This window comes from Sorex araneus, chromosome 4, assembly GCF_027595985.1.
Source record: "Sorex araneus isolate mSorAra2 chromosome 4, mSorAra2.pri, whole genome shotgun sequence".
In the NCBI taxonomy this organism is placed as follows: domain Eukaryota; kingdom Metazoa; phylum Chordata; class Mammalia; order Eulipotyphla; family Soricidae; genus Sorex; species Sorex araneus.
In genome coordinates this window covers 6,767,553-6,790,226 of record NC_073305.1, presented here as the reverse complement: position 1 = coordinate 6,790,226, position 22,674 = coordinate 6,767,553, and the positions used below count along the sequence as shown (strand labels likewise).

General features: G+C 63.0%; 1 protein-coding gene across 4 annotated transcripts; it reads right to left on the bottom strand.

The window, feature by feature from the left end:
* Positions 1 to 748: 748 nt before the first annotated feature.
* Positions 749 to 20,841, bottom strand: TTLL3 (tubulin tyrosine ligase like 3). 4 transcript variants are annotated; one of them, XM_055134810.1, is made up of 13 exons: positions 20,641 to 20,841; positions 19,232 to 19,394; positions 19,047 to 19,141; positions 15,351 to 15,479; positions 14,415 to 14,529; positions 13,829 to 13,924; positions 13,050 to 13,245; positions 10,608 to 10,756; positions 6,155 to 6,398; positions 5,378 to 5,813; positions 1,943 to 2,264; positions 1,167 to 1,393; positions 749 to 961 (listed from the first exon to the last, which is right to left on the bottom strand). In XM_055134810.1, exons 1-13 carry the CDS (start codon positions 20,686 to 20,688, stop codon positions 764 to 766), a joined length of 2,418 nt encoding a protein of 805 aa, XP_054990785.1. In that variant the 5' UTR covers positions 20,689 to 20,841; the 3' UTR covers positions 749 to 763. The 4 variants fall into 4 exon arrangements, with proteins under 4 accessions (XP_054990785.1, XP_054990786.1, XP_054990787.1 ...); XM_055134811.1 differs by having other exon boundaries at positions 749 to 958; XM_055134812.1 differs by having other exon boundaries at positions 19,232 to 19,391.
* Between the last annotated feature and the right edge of the window lie 1,833 nt (positions 20,842 to 22,674).

Genomic DNA, 22,674 nt, shown 5'->3' with positions numbered 1-22,674 from the left:
GGGCGGCTGCCCTCTGCAGGCCTGGAACCTGCCATAGGGACCCTGCGGCTTGCTCCTGCGGTGCCCCTGGGCCGGGGGTTCGACTCCCACCCCTGAGGGTCCTGCCGTGCCCGTTTCTGGTGCCTTCTGAAGAATTCCCGGGCAGGAGCACTGCTTCCTCGACGGTGACGCCCGCTGTACTGGACGTCAGGTCCCCGGGCGGCCCTCCAAAGGCCTGGGACGATGCTGGCCTCAGGCTTCGGGCCTCGTCCTCTTCCGGCTCGCGAGAGACTTCTCACGGCCACTCCCCTCCCCCCTTCTCCTGCACCAACTCTCCGTGTTTCGGGCCCAGACCCTGTTTTCAGAGAAGATTCCAGAACAGGATGTATTTCTGGGGTGGGGGGGTGGCGGCACCATTCAGCCTCGGACACGAGAAAACCGAACTCCAGCCCAAGGGAGTTGGATGTTTGACTCGGCTGTTCATGAGCCCTGGCAGCGGGGGGCGGGGGGAGAGGCAAGGTCCCCCCCTCGTGCCCGCTGCCCCGTTTGAGTCTCAGATCCAGGAAGAGTCAGCTGCCAGCCCAGTTCCCCTGGCCCCCCCCCCCCCCCCGTGCTCACCAGTGTTGTTGGCAAAGTGTCCCAGCTTCCTGCCCCCTCTCTGGCCATGCCACAGCTGTCCCCGGCTGGGGGGATTCTGGCCCCCAAGGCCCAGGGTGCTGGCCAGCCCATTCTCCGGCCTCCGGCAGAAACGGAGCCCAGCCCAGGGTGCCTCGATCGCTCCCCTTTATTTAGCCGCGTCCAGGACGGGATGAAGCCGGAGACGGGGGCTCTTCAGCCGCACTGCCCACGCGCTCCTCGGCCTGGCCGTGTCCCCCCAGGGGGCCGGAGGCCGTGGGCGCTCAGGGGTCCTGTGAGGCCTTTCCTGGCCCTGCCGCCCCGGGCCCTGGGCTGGGGTTTGCCTTTGATCTTGCTCCTTCGGCTGCTGGGGAGAGTCGCAGTTTCAAAGGGGAGATGCCACAGACCCCTCTGAGGACAGAGGCCTGGCAGGTGGTGGGGGGCGAGAGCCTCCTGGGAGGGGGCGCGGCGGGTGGGGTGAGGGAGGACTGTGTGCTGAGGGGGTCCTCCTGCCCCGACCCTGGCTCCTCGCCTCACCCCCGCCGCGGTGTGAGTCCCAGGCGCAGGCCCACCTTTTCGGGGTCCAGGAAACTCGGTGCCAGGAGGATGCTGGGGTGAGGCGAGAAGGAAATCCAGACTCTGGCGGTGGGCAGTGACATCAGGGCCCTGCCCGTGGCGGACAGCGCCGTGCTGCCCATCAGCCCGCCGTGCTGGAGCCGGAGGACCCGGCCTGGGGGTCGGAGCACGCGGGAGGGCGGCAGCCGGCCCTCAGTGTAGAGGCTGGGGACGTGGCCGGGGGCTGTGGGAGCAAGCGGAGCGTGAGGGCCTGCAAGGGCGGGGGGGTAGGGGGGGCTGGCAGCCGCCGTTGCGGGTGGCTGTGGAGGTGAGGGTCCTGTGGCGCGCCCCTCCAGGTGCTGGGCCCGGCCGCGGTGTGTGATGGGCGGGGCAGCTGCACCCCTGCAGATCTGCGTGGCCGCGGGCCCCTTCCTGAGCGCCCCCACCACCACGTGAGGCCTCGGCTGGAAACTGGTCCCTGTGCGTGCCAGAGGGTGGACGGGGAGCACAGGGCATGGGGGGGAGGGGAGAAAGGGGCGGGGCTGGCGCCTTGGAAACCTGTGGGCCCGGGAGGCTGTGCTCACTCGACAGCGTGACAGTGTATTTCTAGAGCCGGCGCGGGGCTACTGGGCGGTGTCCGCGGGGGAGGGGAGGCTGGGCAGGAACGGCCTGCGGGGCCTGGTGTGCTGGCCGGGGGCGCCCCTGCCCAGGGCGCAGGGCTTCTTCCGGGCCGGCCGCAGGGTGCCGGGGAAGGGCGCGGGGCGCACCCGGCCCACGCCAGTGCGGAGCTCACCCCCCGCCTCCAGGCCGGGCCGGCCCGGGGCCCTGGCGCTCCTGGCCTTGTCCTGCTCCTGCTCCTGCTCCGGCTGCCCCGCGGCGAGGTCCGGCGCCTCCGCGCCCCCCGCGCTCCAGGCGCCCGCTGCTGCGGGCCGCACCGCGGCCCTGTGGGGGGGACACCCCCAGCTCCTGCCTTCCCCGGAGCCCGGCGGGGGCGGCAGGTGCGGGAAGGCCGAGTGCGCCTCCAGCCGCCGCGGGCACACGGCCAGGGGCTTCTTGATGGTGGAGCCTTGGACCAGCAGCCGGATCCCCACGTAGGGCGGCACCTCCACCGCGGGCTGCGGGCGAGAGGGACACGCGCTCAGCCGGGGCTCGCGGCCGAGGGACGCCTTAGCATTTTTTATTTTTTTTTTGCTTTTTAAGTCACACCTGGCGATGCACAGGGGTTCCTCCTGGCTCTGCACTCAGGAATTACTCCTGGCGGTGCTCAGGGGACCCTATGGCATGCTGGGAATCGAACCCGGGTCGGCCGCGTGCAAGGCAAACGCCCTACCCGCCGTGCTATTGCTCCAGCCCCCGCCTTAGCATTCTTGTTTTTCTTTTTTCTTGGTTTTGGGGCCACACCCGGCGATGATCAGGACGCGCTCCTGGCTCTGTGCTCAGGAATCACTCCTGGCAGGGCTGGCAGTGAGGTGGGGGCGGGGGAGTGGGGGACCATATGGGGCACCAGGGATCGAACCCAGGTCAGCCGCTTGCAAGGCAAGCGCCCTCCCCGCTGTACCATGGCTCTATCCCCCCTTTGCCTTCCTGCTCTCTCTGGAGGCCAGGATTAGTCCCCAGCGGAGGTGGGCTTTGCCGGGTCCCCAGCACCCCTACACTCCCTCGTCCCTCCCCCCTCCAGTTTCCCCGGGCCATGGCCCATGACCTGTCTCCTGCACTGAGCAAACCCACCTCAAACAGGAGGTTTGGGGTCTGCCTTGAGCCCGGAAAACCACAGAGAAGGGGTGGAGGGAGCCGGGACTTTGCGGTGACAAGAGCGCAGGGGAGCCGGTGACGGGGGTCGCTCCTGTGTCACCTCAAGCTCAGCCTTCTTCTGGTTTGTCTCTTGGGCCACACCCAGCTGTGCTTACTCCTGGCTCTGTGCTCTGGGGTCACTCTTGGCGGGGCTCGGGAGGCCATCTGGGCTGCCGGGGATTGAACGCGGGTTGGCCGTGTGCAGGGCCAGCGTCCTCCCCGCTGTCCTGTCACTCCAGCCCTCAAGCTGAACCTTCTGCCGCTGGCGTCCTGCAGGAAGCCCCGGTCCCCGCCCCGTGGGTGCTCGGCAGTGCTTTCCCCAGCACAAGCCCTTGGAGCTTGCTACAAACAGAGCAGCCCTGGGGCAGGGGAACGGGCTCTCTGGGGCCACACGCACCCTCTGGGGGCCCGCCTGCTGGTACACTGTCACCCAGCGGGTTCCCTGCCACTCCATTTGAGGGAGAGAAAGGAGAAGCAAAAAGCAATAAGAGGGGCTGGAGCAATAGCACAACGGGGAGGGCGTTTGCCTTTGCACGGGGCCGACCCGGGTTTGATTCCCAGTATCCCATAGGGTCCCCTGAACACCGCCAGGAGTAATTCCTGAGTGCAGAGCCAGGAGTAACCCCTGTGCATCCCCAGGTGTAATCCAAAAAGAGAAAGAAAGAAAGAAAGAAAGAAAGAAAGAAAGAAAGAAAGAAAGAAAGAAAGAAAGAAAGAAAGAAAGAAAGAAAGGTGAAAGAAAAGAAAGGAAGGAAGGAAGGATTAAGAAAGAAAGGAAAGATTAAGAAAGAAAAAAGAAGAGAGAGTACTGGACTCAGTTAAACTCCATTAATGAGGGAAAGCTCATGATTTTGGGGGAGGGGAGGGGAGGGTTCTAGACCGCCCTAGCAGTGCTCAGGGGCTCCTCCGGCTCTGCATTCCAGGGCAGCTCCCAGAGGGGCTCAGGGACCAGGTACATAAGGCAAGCACCTCCGCCCTACGCTGTGCCCCCCAGCTCAGCGTCCAGAGACCCCAGCGAAGGGATCCCAGGAGGAGCCACAGGACAGCACAGCACTGGCCCCGCATGCAGCTAACCCAGTTCAATCCCGGCACCCCATGTGCCCCCCCCAAGCTGCACCAGGAATGATCCCTGAGCACAGAGCCAGGAGTCAGCCCTGAGCACCACCAGGTGTAGCCCCAAAACAAACCAAAAAAATATTTTTGGTAAATAACTTAAAATGTTTTCAATTTGCATCTGGAGAGAAAGTACATCAGGTAAGGCATTTGCCAGACATCTGGCCCGGGTTCGATTCCTGCCCCCACAATTCCCCAACACCACCAAGAAGAACCCCTGAACACACAGCCAGGAGTAAATCACCAGGTGTGGCCCTCCCACGCCCCCCCTCCCCTCAAAGAAACCAGGTGCGGTGAAGGGCGTTGTGGAGAAATCGGGATTTCTGAAGGAAACTGAGGCTGTGAGCTGTGACCCCAAGTCTGGGGTCCCCTGCGGGACGGCCTGCGGGAACCAGAGCAGCGTCTCACTCCCATTTATCCTCTCGGGAGCGCAGGCCCAGGGGTGGGCGGAAGCTGACATCTGTCCCAGCGCCGGCTGCCTGGGGCCTCTGCCGGCATGTCCGACCCACCGGCCAGACCCTGACGGGGAACCTTCGCCTTCGGGCCAGAGCGACAGGGACCGGCTTCAGGCTGCTTTGCATGCCACCAGCTCCTGTTCCGTCCCTGGCACCTCACGGACCCCCGAGGCCCACAGAAAGACTGGGTGTCTCCCAAATCCCCCCAGAAGAAAAGAAAGCCCTCTTCATTCTCTAGCGCACTCACGTCTTTTTGTTTGTTTGTTTTTTGGGATTTTTGGCTTTTTGAGTCACACCCGGCGATGCACAGGGGTTACTCCTGGCTCATGCACTCAGGAATTACTCCTGGCAGTGCTCAGGGGACCCTATGGGATGCCGGGAATTGAACCTGGGTCGGCCACGTGCAAGGCAAACACCCTCCCCGCTGTACTATCACTCCAGCCCCACTCACGTCTGTTTTGGAATGAAGTGAGTCAAATAACGACACAGCCGCCATCGCGGGCGAGAGGGGACACTGGTGCTCAGACCGAGGAGTCGGGGCTGGGGGCGGCGGGGCTGCGACTCGGGAGGCCAGGGCGGCAGTACTGACTCTCACGCGTCCCGGCCCAGGTCCTGGCTGCAGATGCACACGCACCAGCCCCCCGCACCCCCATCCTCAGCCCCTCACAGGGCGGGTTCTCCACTGCGCCGTACCCCCTCGCAGAGCCCTGAGTCGGAGGACACAGGCTCGATGGCGAAGCGGCCGGACTCAGTTCCGGCCAGCAGCCCCGCGTGTGGCTGTCACGGCGTGCTGGGCTTTTCCCCACGGGGCATCCTCGGGGTGGGGGGGACCCGTGTCCCCTGGGGCCAGGGAGGGCCTGGCCACTCACCTGCTTGTAGATGAGCTCGAAGGCGCCCGTGTCGCAGTTGCGGTCCAGCCGGCGGTCGATGACCACGCGGAGGGTGTCGGCCTGCACCCCGGCGCAGAGGCGGGCGGTGACGGGCGTGGAGGGCGCCATGGTGGGGCTGGCATTGATCTCGATGAGCCACGGCTGGAAGTTCTCGCCGAACACGAAGTCGGCCCCGTAGAGCTCGAAGCTGGCCTTGCGGCCCTGCACCGTGTCCTGGGAGGTGAGCAGCGCGTGGATCACGGCGGCCTTCATGCCGGGCACCATGATGCTGGCCCAGGCCCTCGGGGAGCCCGTCTCCTGCAGGTGCGCCTGGAACCTCTGGCTCGACCACATGTTGTCCGCCGGCAGCTGCGGGTCTCGGCGGCGCGAGTTCTCCAGGTGCTTCTGGATGGAGTTGTTGCAGAGGTGCACGGAGCTGGACAGAGAGCAGCGGGCTCAGGGCCGCCCCGCACCCCCGCTGCCCCCCCTCCCGGCCGAGTCTGGCCTGTCCCCCTGAGGCCCTCGCAGTACCCTGGGCTCAGCGAAGACTCTGGTTCCTGGGACTGGGGAGGGGTCCAGGCCCTAGTCCAGCGGCCACCTCTGGCCCCGTGACCTCAGTCTTGTCACCCGAGCACTCCCATCTGCCTGTACCCTGGGGTTGTGACTGTGCCCACGCCCCAGGGCTTTTCCAGGTCGCCTGGCCCCGGGGGGGGGGGTGGCGGGCGATGCCATCCTACAGACCCTGCCCCGCAACCCTGGCACCGAGTGCGGGCTCACTTGTCCAGGTTCTTCAGGGAAAAGGGCTGCGTGGAGAAGCGGATGTAGCTGTCCCGGTAGAACCACACGGTCAGCGGGTTCCAGTCGGTGACCAGGAACCACTGTCTCAGGTCGAACTTGGTGTTGAAGATGAGCAGCGGCCGCTCCACGTACTTCTGCACCACCCACTTGCCGTCCTTCATCAGCAGCGGGTGGCAGGCCACCAGCTTCAGCATCTCCTCCAGCCGGTCCATGCAGAGGATGCCTGCAGCCGGCAGGGCAGGTGGGCGCTCGCAGCCCTGCGGCCGCCCCTCCCGCCCACGGCGGCCCAACTGAGCCTTCACGCAGGGCTGCCTGCCGCAACAAGGAGCCGGAGAGACAGGACGGCGGGCACACAGCGGGCCTGGGTTTGACGGTTCCCGCCCCCCCCCCCCAGGCCCTGCCAGGAATGTTCCCTGGGCACGGCCCCAAGTCAAAATCCAAAACCAAAAAAGCATGATTTGGGGCCACACCCAGCTATACTCAGGGGCAACTCCTGGCTCTGTGCTCAGGGATCACTCCTGATGGGGGGACATGAGGGACCCTATGTGGTGCCAGGGGTCAAACTGGGGTTGGCCACCCGCAAGGCAAGTGCCTTAACCTCTGTCCTATCCCTTTGACCCCTTCTTCAAAAACAATTTTGGGGGGGGCTGGAGTGATAGCACAGCGGGGAGAGCGCTTGCCTTGCACGCGGCCGACCCAGGTTCGATTCCCAGCATCCCATAGGGTCCCCTGAGCACCGCCAGGGGTAATTCCTGAGTGCAGAGCCAGGAGTAACCCCTGTGCATCGCTGGGTGTGACCCAAAAAGCAAAAAAAAAAAAAACAATTTTGGGGGCCTGGAAGAGACAGTACAGCGGGGAGAGCCTTGGTCTTGCACACAGCAGACCCAGGTTCCAACCCCGGCATTCCGTAAGGTCCCCGAGCATCACCAGGAGTAATTCCTGAAAGCCAGGAGTAGCATGGCGCATCACCAGGTAGGGTCCACAACCAAACAAACAACAAAACAAAACGAAAACCCAATCTTTTTCATTTAAAATTTAAGAATATCTAACTTTGAGGAATTTCTGCCAGTGAGTAACAGAACATAAAACTAACCAAGCCAGGTCAGAGACATAATACAATGGGAGGGCGCCTGCCTTGCATGCGGCCAACCTAGGTTTGAGCCCTGGCACCCCAGAGGGTTCTCCCAAGTCACGCCAGGAATGATCCCTGAGTGCAGCCAGGAGTAAGCCCTGAGCACTGCTGGGTGCCGCCCAGAAAGGAAAAAAAGGAGCCAGAAAGAAAAAGAAAAACAAAGCAGAGGAAAGAGGAGAGACAGAGACACAGAGACAGAGACAGAGAGACAGGGAGACAGAGACAGAGGCAGAGAGATACAGAGACAGGGAGACAGAGACAGAGGCAGAGAGAGATACAGAGACAGAGGCAGAGAGAGATACAGAGACAGAGACACAGAGAGATACAGAGACAGAGAGACAGAGACAGAGAGAGTACGGGGTAAAGAGCTGCTCTGCGTGTGTGGCCCATCCCAGTGTGACCCCAGGCCCTTCATATGGTCCCTCTGAAAGCACCGGGCCGGGAGGAGCCCCCGAGCACCCCCAGGATGGCCGTGAGGAGGAGGCTACGCTGCCCACTGGACTTTCTCTCTGGCCCCCAGCTGCATTTCTCCCCAAGCACGTGCTCACGAACAGTCTCATCCTTTCACCACTTGGGCCTCAGCAGCCTGGTCTCCCGCCCAGGGCAGTGGCATCAGCTGTCCCAGTCACTCAGGGACAGAATGGCCACAGATGCCCAAGGACTCGATCCGTCTGTGGCCAGGGACGGGGCGGGGAAGGCGGGGCCTGACACCATCCCAGCAACTAGGTCAGCATCTAAAGAACCCGATGCAGGGGCTGGAGCGATAGCACAGTGGGTGCACGTGTCTAGTATGAGGTTGACTCCCCCGTCCCAGCACCATGGTTCTGAGAACCGAGGGCTGTCGCCCCAGCTCTGCCGCAAGCAAAAACCTGGAGTGATGGGACAGTAGGGAGGGCGTTTGCATTGCACATGGCTGATCTGGGTTTGATCCCTGCCATCCCATAGGGTCCCCCAAGCACTGTCAGGAGAAATTCCCAAGGGGCTGGAGCGATGGCACACTGGGGAGGGTGTTTGCCTTGCACGCGGCCAACCCAGGTTCAATTCCCAGCATCCCATAGGGTCCCCTGAGCACCGCCAGGGGTAATTCCTGAGTGCAGAGCCAGGAGTGACCCCTGTGCATCGCCGGGTGTGACCCAAAAAGCAAAGAAAAAAAAAAGAAATTCCCGAGTGCAGAGCCAGGAATAAGCGCTGAGCATCTCCGTGCGACCCCAAAAGCCAAATCAATAAAGTTTAAGGAAAAAAAGAGAGATTACTGGGAGAAGCTTCCAGGCCTCCTGAGCACCACTTGGGAGCCACAGCCCACAGAGAGAAGGTTCCAGAGACCAGAATCGCTTCCCGTCACGGCTCGCTCAGAGTCATTCTGCTTCATCGAGCCGTTTCCCCCCCTGCTGGAATTCAGGCCGCCCTGAGCGAGGCAAGAAGTGCTGAGTCCTGCCCCGCCACCGCCCTGCCTGGTTGCTCGCCGCGCCTTCGCCCTTCTCGGCACCTGACTTCGTGACTGAGGGCGATGGATGGGAGTAATGTTGTAGACTGCCCACAGTCCCTGGGGCTCTGGAAACTTCCCCGGAGACGAGCTGTACGGGTGCCTGTTGCCACGAGTGTGTTCCCTAGCTGGATACTCCTCAGCCTCACCAAGGACTATGTCAGATCCTGCCCCTCAGTGCTGTGCTAGGTACATCAGAGTTGTTCCGCGACAGCCAAGATTCTTGGAAAGTCTCCGGAACAGGAAGCTACAACCAAAAATAAACCCCACAAACAAACAAGCAGACAGACAACAGGAACCTGCTCCAAGGAGATGGCAGTGGGTGACGGGGGGGAGATGAGTGACAGTAAGTGACTCGGGCGGCAGAATCAGTGAAAAGTGGGAGCTATGAGCAGTATGTTCTGGCCTAAGAGTGCATGCACACGCGCGCACATGGACACACACACACACACACACACACACACACAACACAAACACGGGCTGGGAGTTGGCGCAAGGCTGGAGCACAGGCCTCACAAGCTCAAGGCCTCGATGTGATCATGACATTCACGATCCCTGCAGGAGCACAGAGCTGGGAGCAGCCTCTGAGTCCCTCCTCAGTGTGGCCCCAAAACCAAAGCAAATATACATACAGGGGCTGGAGCCACAGAGCAGCGGGGAGGGCGCTTGCTTGCCTTGCACGCGGCCAACCTGGGTTCAATCCCTGGCAGCCCATACGGTCCCCTGAGCACCACCAGGAGACATTCCTGAGCACTGCCCGGTGTGACCCAAACCAACCACAACAAAACACCAGAATATGCACATGTCTGCATAAGCACCGCCCTCTCTCCCACTCCCTCTCCCCCTCCCTCTCTCTCCCCCCTCTCCCTCTCTCCCTCTGTCTGTCTCTCTCTTTTCCTCTCCCTCTTTCCCTCCCTCTTTCTCCCCCTCTCCATCTCTCCCGCTGTGGGGAGAAAGCGAGAAGGGCCCTGCCCCAGATCATGGTGTTTCAGCGGCTGCTGTTTTCCTGTTTTCTCTACAGGCCAATCCCCCCCCCTGCAGGAACCGCAGGCTGGAAACGCCCACAGCCTTCCCGTGACACCTGGGCCGGGCCTGGGCTCTAACAACGGAGCCCCTGGAGATTTGGGGCGATCTTTTCAGGGTGCTTAATGAGTTAGGTTTCTCCTTTTTTTTTTTTTCAGGGGGGGTGGCTTTGGGGCCACACCCGGTGGTGCTCAGGGGTAACTCCCGACTCTGTGCTCCAGGCAGGCCCATGTGAGATGCTCGAGTTCTCACCCAAGCCCCAGGGTGGGAGAGAGCTGCATGTGGGTGACGCCTCTGTGCCGCATTTCACTATATTATTATTATTATTATTATTATTATCATTATTTTCTTTTTTTTTTTCTTTTTGGGTCACACCTGGCGATGCACAGGGGTTACTCCTGGCTCTGCACTCAGGAATTACTCCTGGTGGTGCTCAGGGGACCATATGGGATGCTGGGAATCGAACCCGGGTCGGCCGCATGCAAAGCAAACGCCCTACCCGCTGTGCTATTGCTCCAGCCCTATTATTATCATTATTATTAGCTATTTGGGTCATGTCGGTGATGCTCAGGAATTATTTCTGGCGGTGCTCAGGGGACCTAGGGGATGCCGGGGATGGAACTCAGGTGGGCACAAGGCCAACGCCCTCCCCGCTGTACTATCGCTGCGACCTCTAATCCTTGCTTGCCGGAATGTGCAGCCACCCTGCCTCCCAGAGGAAACCGAGGCTCAGAGAGGCCAAACAACCTGCCCAGGGTCACACAGCATGTCGGGCGGCGGGGGCTGACTCCCACCTCGGCCGCGGGACTTGGCTCCCGGCTTGACGATCCAGATGTTGCGGTCCCCCTCCATGTCGATCTGCGGGACCACGGCCCGCAGCTTCTGCAGCATGTCCTCACAGCGCAGCGCCTGCGTGTCCAGCGGCCTCAGCTCGGCCCCCTCGCTGTGGGAGAGGCCGAGGTGGGCAGCCAGGCCGAGGCCCCGACCCCACGGGCCACCCAGCATGTCCTCCCGCCGGAGAGCCGGGGGCATCTCCAGACCTCCAGTCCCGCCCTCGGCTGCGCCCCCTTCTGGACCGACCACCTGAGCACTGGGCGGGCAGAGGGTCGGGTCGGGGGCCTCACTCGACCCTTCCGCGTGGTGCCTTCTGCCACTCCCCCCCCCCACTGCCCATGGCAGCCCTGACCCAGCAGGACACGGGGCGGGGGGCACCTGGGGCTGCCCGTACCTGCCCCCCGAGTCCCCGGCCCCCCTCTCCCCAGCTCCTGCATGGTCCGATCTCCCCCGAGGCCTCCCCCGTCTCCTGGGCGCTGAGGTCGGGGAGCGAGCACCGGGCCCGGCTGCGTGCAGAGCGGAGAGGCTGGGACAGAGGCGGCCGCGTGGTCCCCGGGGCTCCTGCCCCCCCTCACCATGGACCCTTCCTGAGGTGCAGAAGCGTCCGCACCTGCGTCCACCTGCTGCCAGCTGAGCCCGAGTGTGCAGCCTCAGTGCAAGGCTGAGGGTCCCTGGCTGCTCCGGGGGACCCGCCCCAGGATGCCAGCAGGGGGGAGGGGCTCCCCGGGCTGCCGAGTGGACACAGGTGCACGGGCAAGTTCTCCCACACACACAGGGAACAGTTCTCGGCCACTAAACCGCACACAAGCGGCTCAAGGACGAAGTGACCCCTGCCCAACCCCCTCAGCCCACAAAACCACCTACCCCCTGGCGGCCCCCGAGGGCAGGGCCAGGACCCCGGCGGTCAGTGCGGGGCTCAAGCAGGCTCTGATGGACTCACCTACCCCTGACCCCTCTGTTTCCAGAGGCTTCCATAGGCCATGCCATCAAGAATCTGCTGGGCACTGTCTGGGCTGCCCCCACCCTGCCCCCAAATGTCCCATGGGGGATGGTGAGGTCTTCTGTCATTTAGGAAAGTAAATTCAACATGACCATCTGGTTTGATAAGCAAAAAACAACAACAGAAACCCAGACAACCAGATATTTCTGGTGGTGCTCAGGGCTTACTCCTGGCTGTGTTAGGGGCCACTCAGGAGGGTGGATCCAGGCGTGGCTGTGTGCAGGGCAAGTGCCTTATCCACCGCGCTTCATTCTGGCCCGATTCTGTGACACTAAAAGATATAACCGTGGGGCTGGAGTGAGAGCACAGCGGGGAGGGCGTTTGCCTTGCACGCAGCTGACCCGGGTTCAATTCCCAGCATCCCAATTGGGCAGTGGGGCTGGAGCAATATCACAGCGGGTAGGGCGTTTGCCTTGCACGCGGCTGACCCAGGTTCAATTCCCAGCATCCCATATGGTCCCCTGAGCACCGCCAGGAGTAATTTCTGAGTGCAGAGCCAGGAGTGACCCCTGTGCATCGCCGGGTGTGACCCAAAAAACAAACAAACAAAAAAAAAAGATATAACTGAAAAAGGACTGAGTGGCATGGCAGCTCTCTGGCCGCTTCATCCTGTCTCTGGCCTCTGTGTCTCCCTGCACTGCTGGCCATGTCCACTGTTTTCCCTGGTGCCACCCACAGGGACCCCAGAACCTGCCTGGCCAATCTTCAGCCTTGTCCTTGTACTTCCGAAGCCTGGCACGGCGGTGCTTGGCACACAGAAGGTGCCGACAGGTGCTTTACTCTCTGGCTTCCGGCCTTTCTCCCTCACGCCCGACCCGACCACCCCCCCAACCCCGCCCTCGTCTGACCCAGCTGCCTTTTGCTCCTGCTCAAGAAGAAAGTTCCGAAGCCCACCCCCCAGGACTGGGGAGCCTGGGGAGCCCCAAGCACAGAATCCCCCCGGCTCAGCTTTCACCAACGCCCACATCACCCCCAGGCTCCGCCAACACCTCGTATGCAGGGGACGGAGCAACAGCACGGCGGGGAGGGCACTGCCTGGCACACGGCCGGCCCGCTTGGATCCCTGGCATCCCAGAGGGCCCCCAGCACCGCCAGAGTGACCCTGAGCATGGCTAGCTGTGACACCCCAAAAATAAATCCTGCATGAGGACAGCTGCTGGCACTGCTGACCCTGGTGCCCTCCAGACTCACCGGCCACAAAAGCGCCGCCAACCCCAGAGTGCGCGGCCGGCCGGCCCCGTTGCCCGGGCGAGGCACCTCAGGGCATAGCTGGGCCCTTGCCCACGCAGCGGGGCCCCGGCAGGAGCCCCAGAGAGGGCCCCCAAGACAGAGAGGGTCTGTCTGAGCACCAGCTCGGGGCCCGGCAGAGCACTCGGGCCTGTCCGCCCGCAGGGCCACTTACTGGACCAGCTGGTAGTAGCGCTGGAGGAAGCAGGAGCGGCCGTCGGGGCTGGGCTGCAGGGGCACGTCCGGCTCCCTGTCGATGTCCGAGTGGGCCCGGCTGCCCAGGAACTCCTCACACGCCCGCAGCGCCTCCTCCACAAAGTCGGGTGACACCACCAGCGGCTTCTTCTCCACCTTCCTGGCGTGCAGGTTCCCTGAGGAGACGCAGGGGCCGGTCACTCTCGTGCTGGCCTCCACCCTGGCACAAGGCCCTCAGTGCCCTGGGCCTCGGTCCGCCCCTCACCCCTCACCCGTCCCAGCCTGAGGCTTTGTCCTTGCTTCTCTGGTGGCCCTGGGGCCCACTGTCCAGCACCTGTGTCTCCCAGGCCCCAATGTCCGGTGCCCGTGTCCCTGGGCCCCACTGTCCGGCGCCCGTGTCCCTGGGCCCCAATGTCCAGCGCCTGTGTCCCCGGGCCCCATTGTCCAGCTCCTGTGTCCCCAGGTCTGGGCCCCGCTGTCTAGTGCCTGTGTCCCCTGGACCTGGTCCCCACTGCCCAGGATTCAGGCAGCTCCGTCCTCCACCCCTGGGCACAGGGTCACTCCCGAGCTGACCGCCAGGGCCGGCACGCCTGGGGGGCAGCGGGCGCTCCTCCTCCCAGCACAGGTTCCCGGGTTCCGGACACGCAGGTTTGGGGTTTGGCACCCTAGGGGCAAAGGGCAGCGCCTCCCACGGGTACAGCGCCCCGCGCTCCTCCACTGCAGGTGGCCCGCCCGCCCGCCCGCCCGCAGAGGTCTCACCTGCAGCACCGCCCTCCGGCCCTGGGGAACGCGGCCGCCACACCTTCTTCACCACCAGCTTGAGGACGCTGCGGGCAGCCGTCAGGAAGAAGTCCTCTGCGCCCGGGCGGGGGGTCTGCTCAGAGCCCCGGCTCCAGGCCGGTTCCGGTCCACAACCTCCTCAGGCCCTGCCCCGCTCGGAACCAAAAACCTGCCTCTACCTCAGCCGACTCCCGACCCAGGCCTGCTTCCAGGGCCGAACCCGAGCCCGTGACCCAGCCGCCGACCCTGCCCTCGGCCCCTCTCCGGAGGCTCCGATCTGCTTCTGACACTCGGTCAGAACCCAGGATTGGCTCCAGAGCCAAGTTCTGCGGCTGCTGTTGCGCCGGAAACGGCTTAGCCGGAGTCTGGGGGCGGGGGGGGGACGAGCCTCAGCCCAGCCCTGCCGGACGCAGGAGCTGCCCCTGACCACCTCGAAGGCGTCGGGCTGGCCCAGCCGAGGGGCTCAGTGGGAAACAGCTGGGCTGACCCGGCAGGGAAGGGGCGCCCACTGCCCGGGCTCGGACCTGCTGGCCTGGGGGCCCGCTGGGGCAAGGCCCCCCCTTACCTATGAAGGCCTTTTTGTCATCCTCGGCCCCCAGACGGTAGCAGCGTGGGAAGAAGGAGTCAGCGTCGGCCTCGTCAAACCACGGCAAGTTCCGGAGGTTAAGACACAGACCCACCTACGGAGCGAGCGGCTGAGAAGCCGGGGCCCGGCCCGCCCGGCCCCCCAACAGCTCACGCGCCAAGCCCGTTTGTCCTGGCAAACCTTTGTGTTCTCCGCTGGGAACGTGCTCCCGGTGACCCTGTCACCCCAGTTCTCTCTCACAGAAACAACTCTCTCTCCCGGCCCGCACCCCCTCTGTGGGCCTGTGCCCCTAACGGCCGTAGGTCGACAGTGGGCAGGAGGGCCCGGGGCAGAGCAAACGCTCTGGGGGCCAGACGGGCGGGTGGGAGGCGGCCCGGCCCCTGGACCCTCCTGCCCACCGGCGCCTGGCTCAGAGCAAGCCCCGCAGCTCAGAGCGGCCAGCGGGGACGCCGTGCGCGTGCGCCATGCCCCCCAGAAGACAGGCCGTACATGCTCGGCGTGCCAGAGCCCTGGGTTCAGGCCCTGACACCCCAGGGCCCTTGAACACAACCCCGCCAGGAGCCCCCAAGCACCAAGCTAGGGGCAGCCCCTGAGTACCACTGGGGGTGCCCCCCAAACCCAAACCCAATAAAATCAGATGAGGACAAAGCTCAGAGATTTAGGCCCCTAAAGCCGAGTGCGGGAGATGGAAATGCCCCGTCAGTGATCCCTGCCTCAGAAAGAACCGTCCAGAACCTCCCAGAACCTTCCAGAACAGTGAATGTGCTGCTGGTTCCGGCTCCAGAGACTTCAGCCTGGGCTGCCCCGAGTCACAATGCCCACAGGTGCTCCCCACAATCTGGAGCATCAGAACGGAACCCGGCCCCTCGGCACGGAATGCCACACCCCCTGCCTGGGGGCCCCGGGGGTGCCCACCTTGGTGGTGAAGGAGCCTGCCCGGGCATAGTGGTTGATCATCTGGTCCTTGGACAGGAAGCGGCAGTCCAGCACGTCCCTCCTGGTGGTCCAGATGAAGTAGGGGACCTCGTTCCGCACCATGCGTGACTGGCCAGGAGACAAGGCAGGGGAGAAACTGTGTCTGGCGAGAGAGCGCTTCTCCCGGGGCAGGGGTGAGGCTCCGGGCGGGGCGGGTGCTGCCCTCACGCACACACCAAGGCCATCCCAGCAACACTATTTAATTTTTGGATTTTGAGTCACACACATCGGTGCTCCGGTCTTACTCCTGGCTCTGTGCTCAGGGGCCCATACGGGATGCTGGGGTTCGAACTGGGTCAGCCACGTGCAAGGCAAACGCCCTTCCCGCTATCCTGTCTCTCCAGATCCCAGAAACATTCTGTGGGGAGCCGCATCTGATGATGCTCAGGGGTCATTCCTGGCTTTACACTCGGATGCTGGGGATCAAACCCAGGTCGGCCGCGTGCAAGACAAGGGCCCTCCCTGCTGTGCTATCGCTCCAGCAGCCCCAGAAACACAACCCACGTGATCTCCAGGACATCGGAATCAAGTGTGTGGGACCACCCCACTAAAAGCAGCTAACCCCGGACCCCGCTACCCACCAAGGCCTCCAACTGAGTGCAGACCCCACAACCACGTGCGTATGACCCGGATGTGTCCAGTAGCCCTCCTCGGAAAACTTCCTCCTCTCCAGCACGCACTCGGTAAGGTGGGGATGGGGCCCCGGGACCACACACACACACAGACACACACACAGACACACACACAGACACACACACACACACGAAGGCCACATGTAACCCAAGCTCACAGCTCTGTGGGACTTGTTGCGGGGGCAGAGACCCCGGCTTGTAAGAAAGGCTCTGCTGAGCTCCGCCTCTGCCCCTGGGAGATGGTGAAACCAGGAACGTCACGTCTCTGCAGCTATGTGGGACACATGCTCTTCCCCTGACACACAGGAGGAAACTGATACACAAGTGGGTGTTGGGTAACATTGGGTTGTCCTCTCTCCTCCTGCAGGGAGCTTAGGTTTATTGAACTACTCTTACAACAGTGCCCCTGAGGCACACACAATTCCATCAGGCGCTAATAACCCTACATTGCTTTGCCCTTTCCTTAATGTCACCTGCATGGTTTATTTAGCGGTGTCCTTTTCGTATAGACACAGGAAGACAGCGGATGCTATGCTGTGTCACATGGGAGTTAACTGACTCCAAAATAATATTTACTCCTGGGCATCCATAACTACTTGTCTTAAGCCTCAGTTGCCCTTAGTTCCTAGCACTCCCAAAGCAGGGTCCCGACGAGGGACTGATGGACCTAGGGCAAGCTGTGAACTACCCTGGCATAGAAAGGGGACAAGGTAAGTGCCATATTATACTTATACTTTTTGGGTCAACCTCTGTCCTGACCCAAAAAGAAGTAACTGAGTAAGGACCCTGCCGGGGTTAGGAGAGACTAACGTGGACTGAGGACTTTAGTCTGGGGTATATAGCGAAATGTCCCCAGGAAGAGCCAACCTTTAAGCTTAATATATTTCTCACTGTGCTCATACAAAATGATTAGAGATATCAGTAAGAAGTAAATTCACTATGATTGCTTAAATGGACTACTCGCTGAGGAGAGGAAAAAGCAACACACGCTGGCCGGAATCCCGCCCTTGAGCGGATCTCCTAGTAATCTGGAGTGCTGAACCCTCAGGTGAGACTTCATCTTTGAGCTAATCCTCTGGAACTTCCCCTGAACGAGGGGCTTTACCTCTGTTTGCTGTTACGACCATGTTCAAGCCCGCCTACGTGTAGCCCACCCTTCAGACTTCTACCTAACTACGCTGTAAGGGGAAAGAGGGGACTATGATGAGTATAAGGACGAGATGAGAAAGATAAGACCAGACGGGGACTAAACCGACGAGGGCTAGGACTCGAGAACTAACATAACTGCAGTAAGGACTCTGGGACGAGGGCGAGGGAACTGTGATCACTGAGGCTACGACCAAAGCTGCGACCACGACTGTGCTGTAAGGGGGGAGATGGGACAGTGCTGGGGAGGAGAGAGAAACAAACCGACCGCCAACAAGCCCGGGTCCCTGTTTCTCCGTTTCCCCGGTGCTTCGTCCGTCTGTCGCCGTGGGCCGGCCAGGGGAGCCGTTCTCAGCCACCGAACGCTTGAGCCCCGCGCACCACCGCGCTTTCTTTGGAAACTCACAGGTGGTGAGTGACTTGGCCAAGGACACACCAGCCCGGCAGGGCACATTCCTGACCCAGAAATGCCCATCTGGGAGCCTCTGCGACTCCCCTGTCCCCACCTCAGCCTCGGGCATTGCAAAGTGCGACCTCTGAGAGGTGAGGGGACACTCTGAAAGGAATGAACCGGGGGCCTGCCAGCCATGCAGGCAATGCCAGCTTTCTTTTGTTTTTGTCTTTTTGGGTCATACCCGGGGCTGCTCAGACCAGTGATTACTCTGGTGCTGCACTCAGGAGTCCCTCCTGGCGGTGTTTGGGGACCATGTGGGATGCCAGGGATCAAGCCCGGGTCAGCTGCGTGCAGGGCAAACGCCCTCCCCTCTGTGCTATCACTGGCCCCGGCAACGCCCACTCCTGACCTTCCCGCCTTCTGCTCTCAGGCCAGCCTTGCCTGAGCCCCCACGAGCCACATCAGAAACAATCTGGGGGTCAGCGCGATAGCACGGTGCGGGGGTGGGGGGGGCATTTGTCTCGCATGCGGCCAACCCAGGCTTGAGCCCAGCATTCTCTATGTTCCCCCAAGCCCACCAGGAGTGATTCCTGAGTGCAGAGCCAGGAGTAGCCCCAAGGACAGCTGCGTGTAGCCCCCAAATAAACAAAATCTGTTTCTGGCTGGAGCACAGGCTCTGTATGCAAGAAACCTGGCGTGGCCCACACCCAACAGCACCTCAGGAGCGATTCCCGAACACAGGGCCAGGAGGTCCTGAGCACTGCTGGATGAGGCGCACGCGCGTGCACACACACACACACACACACACAGACCACAGAGACACACAGACACACACACACACAGAGACACAGATACACACAGACACACACACACAGACCACAGAGACACACAGACACACAGAGACACAGACACACCAGACACACACACAGAGACACACAGACACACACAATCACACACACAGAGACACAGACACACATAGAGACACACAGACACACAGACACACACACAGACACACACAGAGACACACAGACACATAGACACACACAGACACACACAGAGACACACAGACACATAGACACACACAGACACACACAGACACAGACACATACAGAGACACAGAGACATACACACACACACACAGAGGAGGAAATAAGGAGAGCCCCAGAGTGATAGCACAGCAGGGAGGGCGCTTGCCTTGCACACTCCCACCCAGATTCGATCCCCAGCATCCTGCACGGTCCCCCAAGCACTGCCAGGAGTGATTCCTGAGTGCAGAGCCAGGAGGAACCCCTGAGCACTGCCGGGTGTGGCCCCCCAACAAACACAAGTAAATCAAATAAAATAAGGACATCAGTATCCACTTGAGAGCAGGGCTGAGGCCTGAGAAGCAAAGGACTGGCCCGGGGCCCACCCTGCTGGCGCCCACAACCCCCGGCAGCTGCCCCGGGGACCCCCGGGGCTCACCATGAGCGCGTGCACCCCGTCGAGCTCGTCCATCTGCAGGAGCCCCTCGAAGTTGAACAGCGAGGACTGGAACTCCATGTCCACATCGTCCTCGTCTGCGGAGACAGCTCAGGAGGGTGAGGGGCCCGTCCTCGCCTCCCGGGGCCCCGGGACGGGGGGGCACTCCAAGTGCCTCAGCTGCTCACCATCCTCCACGTCATAACTGTCCCCCATCAGAGAGCTGCTCGCCTCCTTGGAGGTCTGCGCGACGCCCCCAAAGTTGGGCATCTTCTTCTCCACCCAGCCCCTCCTGCGCAGCAGGAAGCGGATGACGGGGTAGCGGCCTTGGATCATGAAGATCTTCTTCTGCTGCACGGGGGGAACGAGGGTCTTCATGGGGGGTTGCTGGGCTCCCCCAGTGGTGCTCGGGGGCTGCTCCTGCCTCTGTGCTCAGGAAGGGCCCCTGGCGGTGCTGGGGGACCTGAGGCGGGGTCGGGGGTTTGAACCAGGGCTAGCCACATGCAAGGCCGGCGGCGCCTTTCCCGTTGTTTAGTAATAAAGGCCCGAGAGACCGTCGGCACGTGAGCGTCTGCCCCAGGAAGTCTGACACTTGGGGGAAGACGGGCCACAAGCAGGTAGAAAACAGGCCCGGAGGGGCCGGGAGGCAGATCAAAGGCCTGGAAGGCGGCAGGTAATGTGCACAGCACTTCCCACGCTTGGCGCTTAATTAGCGTCACTAATGAGCATTTTTCTTTTTTAATTTTTTTTCTTTTTTCTTTTTTTTTCTTTTTTTGGCACTTGGGGTCACACCCGGCGATGCACAGGGGCGACTCCTGGCTCATGCACTCAGGAGTTACTCCTGGCGGTGCTTGGGGGACTCTATGGGATGCCAGGTATGAAACCTGGGTCGGCCGCGTGCAAGGCAAACGCGCCACCAGCTGGACCATCGTTCCGGCCCCTAATGAGCATTTTTCACAGACACTCTCTTCCCCAGTTAACCAAGACAGGGACGGGGAGGAGGCTGGTCGCTCAGTGGTTGAGTCTCAGGAATTTCAAGCCTGGGGACCCTGAGAAACTGGGCTGACATCAGAGCAGGAGCCTCCCGTCTTGGGGGCCACGGGCAGGTCTGTCCGAGGGTGGGAAGGCACGGGGTGCTGAGGCCAGAGGGAGGTTGCAGGGCCCAGGAAGGAAGCCAGGCTGACCGAGATGCCTTGGAGCCCCTTGGCGCAGGCTGAGCCAGAGCGGGAACAGGGAGTGTGGGGCGGGGGTGGGGGACAGGTGTCCCCTTCTAGTGCTCTGTGTAGGAGAGAAACCCCAGGACTCAGAATGGAGGGTCAGGGTGTCAGGGATGCAGGGGAGAAAGCCCTGCTGACCAGGCGCCGCGTGAGGGGAACGGAAGACAGGGTGTCCCGCCTGAGGAGGGGGGCAGGCGGGCTGGCCTGGAGTCCTTTGGGGGAGAGCTGGGTAGAGGACCAAAGCCTTGGGGTTGGGGGAGGGGTATCCCCAGGCCACTGCCTGCTCCTGGGACCCCGCCCCTCCCGCTCCCGCGTCCCTGCTCAGGGTGGGCGCGGGGGGCCAGGGCACACACAGCCCGGGGCTGGGGGGCGTCTCCGACCTTGACTGCGGTCTCCACCAGCATCTTGGCGTTCCGGAGCCGGCCCATGTGGAGGGTCGCCTTGGACAGCCCGTGCCAGAGGAGCAGGGACCCTGCGGGGACAGGCGGCGGGGCGAGGCTGGGGCCGGCGGCGCGCGGCGCGGCCCCGGGGGGCTCCCGGCCCCCGCGCGAGCGACCCTCGGCCCCGCCGCCGCCCGCCGGGCCGGGGAGGCGGCGCGCCCGGCGCCGGGCACCGCCCGGGCGGGGACGGGCCATCGCGGGGCGCGGGCTGCGCGCCCGGACGCCTGGACAGTCCCCGAGCTCGGGCCGCCCGCGCCCCGCCCGCAGGCCGCCTCTGTTGGCGCCCGTCACCCGGGGAACTGGGCCCGTCCCGGCCCGCCCCAGCCCTATCTGTCACCCGGACCGGGACCGCCCCCCGCCCTATCCATCACCCGGACCGGGACCGCCCCCCGCCCTATCCATCACCCGGTCGGGGGCCACCTCCCCTCTATCCGTCACTCGGACCGGACCTCCCCCTGTTCTATCCGTCACCCGGACCGGGACCTCCCCCTGTTCTATCCGTCACCCGGACCGGGACCTCCCCCTGCCCGATCACCGCCCAGCCACCGCCCAGCCCTATCCATCACCCAGACCGGGACCGACCCCCGCCTGATCCGTTCCCACGGACAGGGACCATCAGCGACCCCGGGACTGACCCCTGCTCTATCCGTCACCCGGGCCTGGACTGCCGCCCACCTGATCTGTCACTCGGGCCAGGACCGCCCCCCTGCCCTATCCGTCACTGGACCGGGACCACCACTGGGATCGCCTCCCGCCCTATCCCTCACCGGGACAGGAGCCATCACCAACTCTGAGACCGCCCCGACCCCCATCCATCCTCCCGGACCAGGACCGCCCCCACCCTATCCATCACCTGAACCGGGAACATCACCCGGAGCAGGACCGCCCCTGGCCTGGGACCTCCCCGGGGAAAGAGTGCCTGCAGTGTACAACCCCTCCGGGCCGCGGGCCGGTCCTGCTTCAGGATTTGGAGAGACCCCTGTAGGCCCAGCCCCGCTGCCTCCTAGCCAGGAGCCAGTGAGGGCGGATAAAGCGGCTGGAAGGCGGGAGGCGCCGCCTGGCCGCGGAGTCTCCTCTAACACAAAGCAGAGCGGCAGGTGGGCAGTAACGGGCTGCCCCGGAACCCTGGGGGAACAGGAGCCACCGGGAGCCTTCCAGGGAGAACTTGAGGAAGGGGTGCGGACAGCGCGGGGGAGGCCCAGACAGCACTTTCCCCAGCTGGTCCCCCAACCTCTTGGAAGGGAACTGACATGGGTCTGTACTTTGCAGCACACAGGTGATGCTCAGTCCCTACTCCTGGCTCAGTGCTCGGGGGACCGTGCGGTGCAGGGGACTAAACGCAGTCCTGAGAGCAGAGCAGGCCCCTCGCCCCTCAGCCGCACAGGGCCCCCCAGACCTTACACAATTGGCCTGGAGTCAGCGCATAGCCCGCAGTGAAGCTCTGGTCTGAGCAAGCCCCAGCCTCAACGCCCGTGTGGCACTCACACCGTCCCAGGGCCGCCCTGCTGACCCCTCACCAGCACGGGGAGAGGCCCGGGGCCTGCGGCCGGTGCAGCCTACGCAGACTCGAGGTCCCTCTCCCCGGGCTGGCTTCCCGAACAGCACGTGCCCAAGGAGGCCCGCTGGATATCTGCCATCAGCCGAGGGCAGGGGCTATGGCCTGGAGGAGGTGGGTGTGGCCGAGCCCCTGCTGCTCACCCGGGCAGCGCTGTCCCGTGAGGGCCGAGTGGCCAGTTTCCATCCTCCAGCAGTAGCCACGTCCGCCGTGCAGACCTTTACTGTCCAGCAGGAGCCTGGAAGCAGCAGCAGGTCACAGAGGCAATGTCACAAAGGGCTGGTGGCTCTCAGGAGGGCCCTGCCCAGGCCCTGCCGCCTCGACCAGCTCCTGGTCCTCAGCTTCCAGACCCCAAGGGCCTTCTGGACTCGGAGAGAAGTGCTGGGGACTCCAACCTGGACTGGCCACCTCCGGCGGTG

Coding starts and splice junctions, on each gene's coding strand:
- TTLL3 (XM_055134810.1), bottom strand. CDS start 20,688: ATGGGCCGGCTCCGGAACGCCAAGATGCTGGTGGAGACCGCAGTCAAG. Junction 14,530..15,350: donor CAGGCTCCTTCACCACCAAG/GTGGGCACCCCC, acceptor CTCGCTCCGTAG/GTGGGTCTGTGTCTTAACCT. Junction 13,246..13,828: donor GCCGGAGGGCGGTGCTGCAG/GTGAGACCTCTG, acceptor GCGTCTCCTCAG/GGAACCTGCACGCCAGGAAG.